Raw genomic sequence first — 10732 nt, 5'->3', positions numbered from 1 at the left:
ACAGTGTCAAGGCAAAATATTAAAGCAATGAACAAAACATATATAAGCAAAATCATAATGTGTCATTCATAAACCATAAAATAATTGTCTCGACAAAACAAAAACCAACACCAAGTAAAGCAGTTTATGGTGTTGCCACATAGTCATCCAAGAGTATCATCATTTAATACAAACCCCAAAATAAATTAAAGAAATTAATAACAAAGGAAGAACAAATCCCAAACAGGGGGCTCTGTCGTGACAGCTCTGACCAGCACCTCGTCTGCTCTGGCGGCCAGCCTTTCTCGATGCCTCACTATCGCTCTGCTATAGCCTGGCTGTTGAAGATACCAAGAATGGTTAGGTTGGAGAACAGTGGAAGGTAAAGCACTGTAGCTTCTCACTCCACGCCTCAGGTAAGTTTTCTTCTTCCTTGCCTCCTAAGTTAATTCCTGCACACACACAATCCACACAAGCCCTTTCTCCTCCGCAACATCAGTCAAACCAAATAAATCTTGCCTAGGCAAAACTTATCCACCAAATGAAATTATAACCTAAATGCAACTAAATGCAATTAATATTCTATGACCACATTGTTTAGACGAGCAATAACTTAAGTAAAAAGACTAGAAATATAGTCTTTTTATGGATTTATCAGAAGGCATTCAACTACCAGCTTATTTGAACTAAATATCAAAATCGTAGAGGAACCCACATCTCCACCAGAAGAACCTCTTAGCCAAGTGCAGATGGTGCTGAGACTAGACAATTTGTTGAGCCAGAATCATCGCAGTTCAATACGAACTCCGATGATGATGATGTAGATGAAGTTCCCACAACTATGGTACACACTGAACCTCCAACACACATGTATGCGGCTGACTATGGTGTAATGTACGTGCCATAATTTACAGATATTCCTAATGTTTGTGACTATGGATTTAACTATTCAGTTAATGATGGTGAGTTATATATCGAATTGGAGTTTCCATCGAAAGAAGAAGTAACTCTATTTTAGTTATTTTGTCTTTATGTGTTTCATCGAAAGAATAATGTTATGTGGAGGTTTATTAGTATGTTACTATTGGTTTATTAAGTGACTCTATTTTGGTTGTTAGTGCTTAAGGGTATTTTAGTTATTTTGTCTCTATGTGTTTCATGATTTTATGACGATATTGATTATATTGTTTACTTGTTGTATTATTTACTGGCTTGATATTTGACTCGCTTTCAATACTGAGTAGTGATACTTTAGTCTCTCTTACTACGCTTTTCCTTAATTCACCCTTGAATTTGAGGGAAAACTGTACGTTCACCATTTGCTGACATTCCTGCAGTATACAACTATACTATTTCGTAATCTGATTAATTCATTATATTGTTTGTCAATAGATCTTATATAACGATCCTTTATTCTTAGATACTCGCTATGTGCTCGGCTAAAGGTACTTGAATGTATTACACCTACTATGATTACTTCAGTTGTAACTCACTCCTACGAGTGTTTTTGAGCCCCTTTAGCCATTTACGTCCCTCATAGACAAAGATCTACCATTATGGATTATCCTTTGCTCTTATGAGCCTTAAAGCTGCCATAACTAACCATCACAGGTGGGTAGTATCAATACTCTACTTGCAGTATCGATACCCTTATGAGTATCGTTACCCAAAATGGCTTATATTGCTAAAAATTAGGCCCAATATCGATATTGTTACCCTGAATATTGGTATTATAGGGGCAGTATCGATACTCCAAGTTAAAATCCCCAAATTTCATATCAATTAATCCAGTATCCCAAAAAAGTCTTATTTAAGCTAGAGAGACACCTAAAAATCATCATAAAGGTCTTAGTTTGGCTCCTAATCATGGACTAAAGCTTTAGGAAGTTACTTATGCTCTTAAAGTGGCATAAAAACACATTCTTTACATCTAAAATGTCATTTAATCATGAAATCAATTATAAACCCTAAAAATGCTCAACTACACAAATCTTAGCAATTCTTCATATTTATGAAAACCTTAACACTCCAAACGATTAAAAATACACTAATTTGGTTAAAGAATCCCAAAATGAAGCTCCTTTGGCTAGCAATTACTCTTCACCAAGAGTTGGATGATAAAACCCTCAATTTTCTTGCAAACAAATAACCCAAGGCTTTGAATCATTAAAAATATGTTATTAGAGGATTAGGAATGAAATTAAAGTATGAGAGAAGATCAAGAACTTATCTTTGTGCTATGGAACTTGGAGAGGAAGAATGAGAGGAAAAATGAGAAGGAAAAATGAGAAGGAAAGAAGAAATGAAGAGAAAAATATGAAAGAGATAAAAAGCTTTTGTTTTTTTAAAGGTAAAAATGGCCATTTGGTCATTCCTCATCTTTTTACTATTCAAAAATTCCCTTTTTATGGCTAATTGGGCCTAATTCCAACCCAATTAAGCCCACAATTGACCCAATGACTTTACTTATGAGTTCCACGAGGTCTACTTACCTCTCGAGTAAACTCGAAACTACTAGCCCAGAATTTAGGGTGTTACAATTACACTGCTACTAATGTACCACCTTCATTTTTTGTAGAAAATTTCAATATTAATACATCTTCCGATGGATTCTTGATTGGAAATTATACTCCACAATAGTGATATGACCAAGAACTCATTACATCAAATAATCCATCATCGATAGACACAGGGAGTATATATATCCCTTCTCTGATACTTTAAATTTTCGTATTGGGATAATACACTTTAAGTGAGGGGGTAGAGAATTGAATCGAATTTTCCCTTGAATATTCATGTGGTTGAAATTTAGTATGCATCAGTTGGGTATGATGATTTTTCATTGAACATCATTTGTTTTTCTGAATAACTTATAATGGTATGCTTGTTGAGAATACGCTTTTGTTTGAATTAGGATTCATGATCGTGGATGACATGATTATTGACTTTCTTGAAATTTGCGATACTTTCATTTCAAAAAGTTGGCATTGGTTTGAATGTTGTTTTGATTTATTGTTGGGAGAAAGAATCAATTGGTCGAAATTCGACTTCCTAAGAACAAACTTAGCGGCAATCCACTAAGGTGAATTGAGATCGGGTTCGATTCTCATCGAGACATCATAGCCCTAGTTGGGCTTTTCCAGTGCTTAAAGCAGTATTGGTACTAACGACGATAGTTGTGGTTAGTCCAGCAAAGAGTGAATCCAAAGATAGACTTGGGAATATCAGTTTACTGGAGAGAAATGTAAGTTACAAGAATTGAGCCTTGTAAATTGTAATCGACATGTTTCCCGAAGTAAAATTTCATTCGATGATCAATTGGAATTGAGGCAAAGTGAAGCTTGAGGCTATTTTCATCTCATTAATTTCTTTTCAAAAATTTACTCTTGTTTTATTTTCATCATTTTCAGATTTTCATTTTTTATTTCAAAACCGCTTTCTTTATTTTAATCCTTGAATCAAGATCAAGACAATTCAGCATTGGAAACTTTTTAGTCCATGCGGATCGATCTTACTTCTCTATACTTCTTTTCAGTTATTTATTTTGAGAATTAGAAATATTTTATTTGACAGTTACGACCCGTGTAAGTGTACAGCCTAGGGAGCTAGCTATTATTTCCAAGGAGGCGGTATGAATTTTTTTGCTAATTATAGCTTTATGAAACCTAAACTGATTACATGAGTGATCAGGATTTAGCTCATTGAAGAAAGTTCCTTCTGATTTTCAACCTTTTTTGGATCACCATTTGAAGAAAGAAAGAGATTGAAGGAATGCGAGGCCAAATTTTTGTTACTCTATCATTGATTAACAGTACTAAGATAAATTTCAATAAGGTTATCATTTGTATTATTAAAGAGTTTGATTTTTTAATACTATACCATTTATATTAAAAAATAAATCATTTCAAGTTGTCGAAGAAATCTTTACTCATTTTAGTGATATAAACCTGCAATTATAACTCGATATGGTACATTGCTAAATAATTAATTTTTTGTTTTATAGTTATCGTACTTTTGGCGTCAGTTTCTTTCGGGAATCCCTTTAGCATGTGAGGCATACTCCTTTGGGTGTGACGTCGTAAAACCTCGAAGTGAGTTCGCCAACAAAGTTGCCTTGGCCGTGGGAATTGGGAAGGTGACTAGGGAGCGAACAAATTTCTTGTTTTGAATTTAAGATTTTTCTATGTATTTTAAATTTTATTAATAATTATTTAATATTGTATATAAGTCTTTAATATTTTTATATTTTAAATATAATAATGTTATATTTTAGATTTTTTTTTTATAAATTTTAATCAACTTTTATAATTTTAATAATAATTAATATTTTTATTATTTTTAAATAATTTAAAAATTTTCAAAAAAGTAAAATATTTTAACATTTTTATTTTTTTATATATTTTTATAATTTTAATTTTTTTACGTGTCGTTTTAAGGACATACCATTTCCATCCTATACAAAGCCCTACTGGGTAGATAGTGACTCAGGAGGGCTTGGGGCTTGGGGCTTAGGCTCTGCAGCGATGTGAGGCCAAATTTCTAATCTTTTATAACTATTTTAATCATTTCATGATAATGGAATTTTTTGTTCTATTAAGCAGAGTGTATCTTGCATTCTGACATTTTAGATCACCGTATGCATCATTCTATTCATATCACTTACAATTGTTGTTTTGATTATTAGTTCTTAGAAAATGCGTAAGAGCTATTGCATGATTTCGTTTCAAAGTGTAAAGTGTAGCATTAATTTGTTCTCTCGTGCTACCGTCTTTAAGGGAACTTTTTTTCCTCGGGATGCTCTTTTTACCTTCTATCTGTGATAGAGGCCTGTGCCAGTGTCATTTACAGTACATGACACAACATAATTTGGCACTGTAGTAATTTATTGATGCCCGGAATGGTTAAATTTGTTTGCCTATTACCTGATTTTCTCTTTCTTATACATTTAGGTGGCTCCATATGAACGTCCAGCCCTGAGAAAAGGGACATCTCTTCCCTGAGGTTAAGCTGTAATCCCCAATACATTTTTTCTATACTTATTTGGAAAGTTCAAACAAACTCTAAAATCGCAAAAATGCAACGGTAACTATGCTTTTAGTTGCAACACTGGTTTTTCTGGCCATCTTATTGGTTTGTTTACTGCATCAATTTGGTGATTTGTCCTTTACAGGAGCTGCAAGGCTTCCACGTTTCCATGTTTGTGTTGGAAGTGGTGTAGAGAGGCTGCTTCCTGAGTGGTACAAGGAAAAAGGTTAGCAACATGTTTGTGGATTTGTTCAACGTGAAAATTGAGAATGAATTGTCGAAATAAATAAATAATGGATCTGCTAAAATTGAATTTAACTAATTGTCATTTTTCTTTACTAATCTCAAACTCATTGATGCACTTCTGGTGTACACGTCTGCAGGGATTGAATTGATCCTTAGCACAGAAATAGTGAAGGCAGATCTTCCTGCCAAATGCCAATACTCTAGTAAGCGAAGCTGGAAAAAGATTCCAGTATCAAATTTTGATCATTGCAACTGGTTCCACAGTGAGTTACATACAGTTTCTAGGGATCTCAACTGAAAAATTAATGGCTTTGCCTACTGTGAATGGTTTAACACACCATTCCTGCAGGTAATAAGGTTGACATATTTTGGAGTGCAAGTAACTGAAGTAAAAAACATCTTCTAGTTGAGAGAAAATGATGACGCCGATAAGTTGGAAGAAGCAATCAAAACAAAGAAGAATGGCAAGGCTGTTATCTTGATGTCAGCATGATTACCCCGAACCGTGTTGCAGTACGTAGATTTCAACCGTCGAAATATAACTTTAGGACAAGGAATAAATGAATAAATTGATTTGTAGTGGCTCTTGTTATTCTAACTTGAAGCTTGTCTTGTAGTGCCCCGGCTTTTCTCTTCTGACATAGCTGCTTTCTACGAGGGTTATTGTGCTAATAAAGGGATCAAAATTAAAAAGGGCACAGTTGCAGTTGGATTCACCTCTAACTCAAATGGAGAGGTAAGTGGTCATCTTAAGGATGATAATTTAGTAATCTTTTACGAGATGAAATCGTTTTAATGCCGACACTTTCACCCTCCTTTCAGGTAAAGGAAGTTCAACTTAAGGATGACAGAGTTCTTGAAGCAGACATTGTTGTTGTTGGTGTTGATGGAAGGCCTCTTGCAACATTATTCAAAGGGCAGGTTGAAGAGGAGAAAGGTAGAATAAAGGTTGGTTCGATCTATAACATAACCTAAAATGCCTTCTTCATTATATATATATGTCGGCTCAAAATACTCAAGTTAACAAATCATTTCATTGGAAAAAGGGTAAATGACAACAAACCACATAAAAATTTAACATTTTGATTATGGATTTGTTCAATATAGCATTGGGCATAAAGTATATAACACCGAATAACAAAACTTGAAAAATCTGAACAGCCTTAAATTCAAAAGAAAATCTCTCTTCGTGGATTGCTCAATGTGGGGTTATTCTTAGTCAAAGAGACTGAAACCCACATCGTGCAACACAGTGAATAAAAATGGAAGTTGATTAGTTGAAACACATCTACCTGCGCATCATACTAATAATTTTGGGCCACAACAAATGGAAGTGAAGTAGTGTGTTAGAGTTATTACATCATCGGATTCCTCTTTCTCCTCAGCTTTCTCTTCCTTCTTAGTCTCAGCTGCAGCTGGAGCGGCGCTAACGGCAGCTCCTGGTGCAGCAGCTGCAACAACAACACCACCACCACCACAAGGAACAGAGGCAAGCTTTTCCTTCCCAGATGCAATAAGCTCAGTTATATCTTTGCCCTTCACCTCAGATAAAAGAAGTTGAAGCCTCTCCTCTCAGCTTCCGCCCCAACTATATACACCATTATATGAAACAATCATCTCCTCACAACATATTAACAATTCAGGTTTAGATAGAGGAAATTGTTATAGTCAAGAGAAATAGAAGTAGAATTTAGAAATAGAAATAGAATCGAGAAGATGAAATAGAGAATTTAGAGAATTCAGAAGAAATGCTTCATTCATTACTTGAGGAATCAAAACCTCTCCGCCAATGTTTTATTTAGTTACAGGGCTAAAATAGTAAATTAAATATGCCAGATGTTGTACTGCATAACAGATATAACAAACTGATGTTATCCTCTTCTCAGGTATTGGGCCACGAACTGGTAAGGCATCTCTTCCTGGGCTGGAAATGCTTGCTGGTCCACCTCCTATTGACCCACGTGCTCTATCCTCACCAGGTAAATACATCTCCCCCTCTCCATTTGTTTTAATCCCTAATTTCCCAAATTCCATCCCCTCTCTTACCCTGATTCCCAATTCTTCCTCTCTTACCTCGATTCTCAATTCTCCTTCTGTAATCCCTAACCCTTGACCATTATTTTCCCCAATTGTTTCCTCACTTTCTTCTCTCTTCTACGTTCTCTCCCCGCTCATCTCCTCCAACTGTAACAATACCCGTCGCTGGAAAGGATCCTTGTCCCCAAGGATCAAATTCAGGAAACTGGCCTCGAAGAACCTTGTAATCCTCCCATATATCACTGGTGTCATCGAGATTCTTCAAACGCACCAACAACTGCGTTACAGGTTTGTTCTATCGATTGATGATTCTTCTACCCACAATCTTATATGGCTCAATTTTAATCCGATCGTCACCGTCTATGTCAGGAGGATCCTTTGAAGATACAGTTGAATCCCCGACGTGCTTCTTCAAATGGCTTATATGGAACACAGGATGTAACCTTGAAGAAATTGGTGAGTCTAACTTGTACGCAACCTCACCTATCTTCTCAATAATTTTATAAGGTCCGTAGTACTTCGCTGCTAACTTTAAATTCTTGCTCAGGGCCAAGGAAGTCTGACGGTAAGGTTGCAATTTCAGGTAAACAGTATCTCCCACTGCAAAAATTCTTTCTATTCTTTCTTGTCTGTGTATTGTTTCATTCTGTTACTTGCATACTCAAGTTGTAGCTTTAGTAATTGTTTGATATTCTCCCTACGTCTCATTAAGTCACCCACAGACTGCACATTAGTATCTTCTTGCCAAACCATAGTAGGAGGCTTGTAGCCATACAATGCCTCAAATGGTGTAAGCTTTAGGGAAGTGTGGTAGGTTGTATTATACCACCATTCTGCATGTGGTAGCCATTTAGCCCACTGCTTTGGCTGAAAGAAACATAAGCCCCTTAAATACTGTTCCACACACTGATTTACCATTTCTATCTGACCATCAATCTCTGGATGGTAAGCAATACTAAAAAGAGTTTTAGTACCTAGTTGCTTCATCAGTTCTCTCCAAAAGAGACTGGTGAATGTCTTGTCTCTATCAGAAATGGCCATTTTAGGCTGGCCATGAAGTTTATAAACAGTATCCAAATACAATTTAGCTACATCAACAGCTGTATAAGGATGTGATAAGGCTAGGAAGTGACTGTACTTCGTAAACTTATCAACTATCACCAAAATGCAATTATTCTTCTGAGATGTAGGCAAACCCTCTATGAAATCCATAGTTATAATTTCCCAAGCCTGTTGAGGAATAGGCAATGGTTGTAGGAGCCCAGGCTTAGCAACATGTTCTACTTTAATCTGCTGAAAAACTGTACAACTTCTAATATAATTTGCCACCATAGCCTTCAATTTAGGCCAATAAAATTAGCCTTAATCCTTTGGTAAGTTGCATGTGTTCCAGAATGTCCCTTGTCGTAACCGGTTTTCGTCCGGGCACGAAATATTTATACTTGGCGGGAAAAGTGATGTGAATAAATGGTTTTTAAAATAATTTGGGAGTCGCCATCGGCCTTTTGGGTTAGGTAGGTTGAATACCTAAAAATCATCCTTTAAAAGAGTTTTTAAGAAAACCTCGATTAAAAGATAAATTGATCTGCGTTTTAACCAAAAATTCGTTCTTTTTAATAATAAAAAAGGGATTCGTGGTCGGTTACGTTTAGGGAAGGATTAACACCCCTACAACGCCCAAAATTGGTACTTTTTAATTATAAATTGTCTCTATTATTAGAAATTAAAAATTCAATATATATTTAATTTATAATCCTATTATTTTAAAATTATAATTATGAAAAATATATATTAATTTATATATATTTATAAACAAAATATTTATTTATTTAGAAATATCATAAAAGGACTTCTAGGTGCCTTAATACAGCTCTTTTCTTTGATATAAAAAAACAAATAAATAATTAAAACAATTAATATATAATTTATAAAATAAGATATTTATTTATTTAAAAATATCAGAAAATGGACATCCAGTTATTTTAAGACTGCCATTTCTTAATATTGGAAAATAAATAAATATTAAAATAGGATTAAAATAAATTAAAAATAATTAACTAAGATTTTAATAAATACAATACATATTATTTATTATATAAATATATATTTATGGTTAAATAATAATAATAATAATAGTAATAATAATTAAAAGTAAACATATAAATAAACAATAAATAAAATTAAAACTATATATAAAACTTGTAAAAAAAATAAATAAAAATTGAAATTAGTGACTAAATTAGAACCTAATAGAATTAAAAACCTAATTCATAATTAATTATTTAAAATTACAGGAATTAAAATGTTATTTTACTCATTTATTAATTTGGTGACTAAATAAAATTATATTAAATTGAATATCAGATTAAATAATTAAAATATGTACTCGGGATTAAAATATTAATTATAAAAACTAAAGGACTAAATACGTATTTTATCTAAATATTTAATAATACGGTTAAGGGCTAAAATATAAATAAATAAAATTTAGAGACCAAATTAAAAGGATCATAAATTTGATTCAGTGACTAAAATGTAAAATATATAAAACATAGGGACTACGGAAAGGGACATTTAAAAATTACACAAATAGCCCTCCCCAAAACGACGTCGTTCGGGAAGGGCTATTTAAGCCCGAAACGGCTGGCCCTTCGGGCCAGCTTTCTCATTTCTCAATTTCTCTCCTCTCTCTAAACAGAGAGAGTTTAAACTCTCTCTCGTCTCTCTCTAGCTTCCCTCATCAGAGGGAAGCCAGCTACCGGGCGGCAGTCGTCTGCCGCCGTAATTCTCACCGCCGGCCACCGCATCCGGTGGCCGAAAAATTTTATTTTTATACCACAACGTAGATCAGACCGTCCTAATGACAGTTCCGGTGACCGTTTTCTTAAAAAGCTCCTGATCGGAGCAAATCTATGAAAATACCTTCGGGTATTTCGAATGTTTCGTCGGCATAGCGTCTCCGGTCACGCGTGGTTTTTTGGTAAGTTCTTTCTCCTTTCTTTCTTTCTGTTTTGATTGCTGCTAAGAGTTGTTATTATTTTTTTCCTGTTTCTATTGTCTGTTCGGTATCTCTTCATTGCTCTCTCTGGTATGTTGGTTGCTGTCTCCGTTGCTCTCTGTCTCTCTTTTTTTTCTTTTTGCAGGTGTGGTCATATAGTCTCGAAGAGGCTCTCGTCGGACCAGTCAATAGAGGAAGCTTTGGTGAGTCACCAAACTTCCAGTGGTGACTCACCTCTAGAGCAGCGACGTGTATGACCTCGGGATGCTTCTGGAGCATTCTGGTGAGGTGGTGTCAAGGTAGCAAGGCGTCGGCAGCTGCTGGTTGGGTCACCTGGCATTGAAGGTGTCGGCTGGCTGACGAACAACAGCCATGTGGCCCTAGGGTATCATAACCCTAGGGTTTCTGCTGGGACCATCTGAACCGTTGGATCAATGCTAGATCCAA

The 10732-nt window shown here is 35.0% G+C and overlaps 1 protein-coding gene and 1 pseudogene across 1 annotated transcript; one reads left to right on the top strand and one right to left on the bottom strand.

Moving 5' to 3' along the window:
• The first annotated feature begins 5067 nt into the window (after positions 1-5067).
• On the top strand, positions 5068-6243 carry LOC120171243 (annotated as a pseudogene).
• A 190-nt stretch (positions 6244-6433) lies between these two features.
• LOC120171242 (60S acidic ribosomal protein P2A-like) lies at positions 6434-7284 on the bottom strand. The gene is made up of 3 exons (XM_039178979.1): positions 7117-7284; positions 6609-6819; positions 6434-6491 (listed from the first exon to the last, which is right to left on the bottom strand). The coding sequence occupies exons 1-3, from the start codon at positions 7282-7284 to the stop codon at positions 6466-6468; spliced, it is 405 nt and encodes a 134-aa protein (XP_039034910.1). The 3' UTR covers positions 6434-6465.
• Positions 7285-10732: the final 3448 nt, after the last annotated feature.

The sequence above is a fragment of the Hibiscus syriacus genome, unplaced genomic scaffold, assembly GCF_006381635.1.
Source record: "Hibiscus syriacus cultivar Baekdansim isolate YM2019G1 unplaced genomic scaffold, ASM638163v2 tig00111817_pilon, whole genome shotgun sequence".
Taxonomy (NCBI): Eukaryota; Viridiplantae; Streptophyta; class Magnoliopsida; order Malvales; family Malvaceae; genus Hibiscus; species Hibiscus syriacus.
The sequence above is the reverse complement of the archived record's forward strand: the minus strand, read 5'-3'. Positions and strand labels throughout refer to the sequence as shown.

Coding starts and splice junctions, on each gene's coding strand:
- LOC120171242 (XM_039178979.1), bottom strand. CDS start 7,284: ATGGAATTTGGGAAATTAGGGATTAAAACAAATGGAGAGGGGGAGATG. Junction 6,820..7,116: donor CTGAGAAGAGGATAACATCA/GTTTGTTATATC, acceptor GGAAGCTGAGAG/GAGAGGCTTCAACTTCTTTT. Junction 6,492..6,608: donor GAAAGAGGAATCCGATGATG/TAATAACTCTAA, acceptor CTGTGTTGCACG/ATGTGGGTTTCAGTCTCTTT.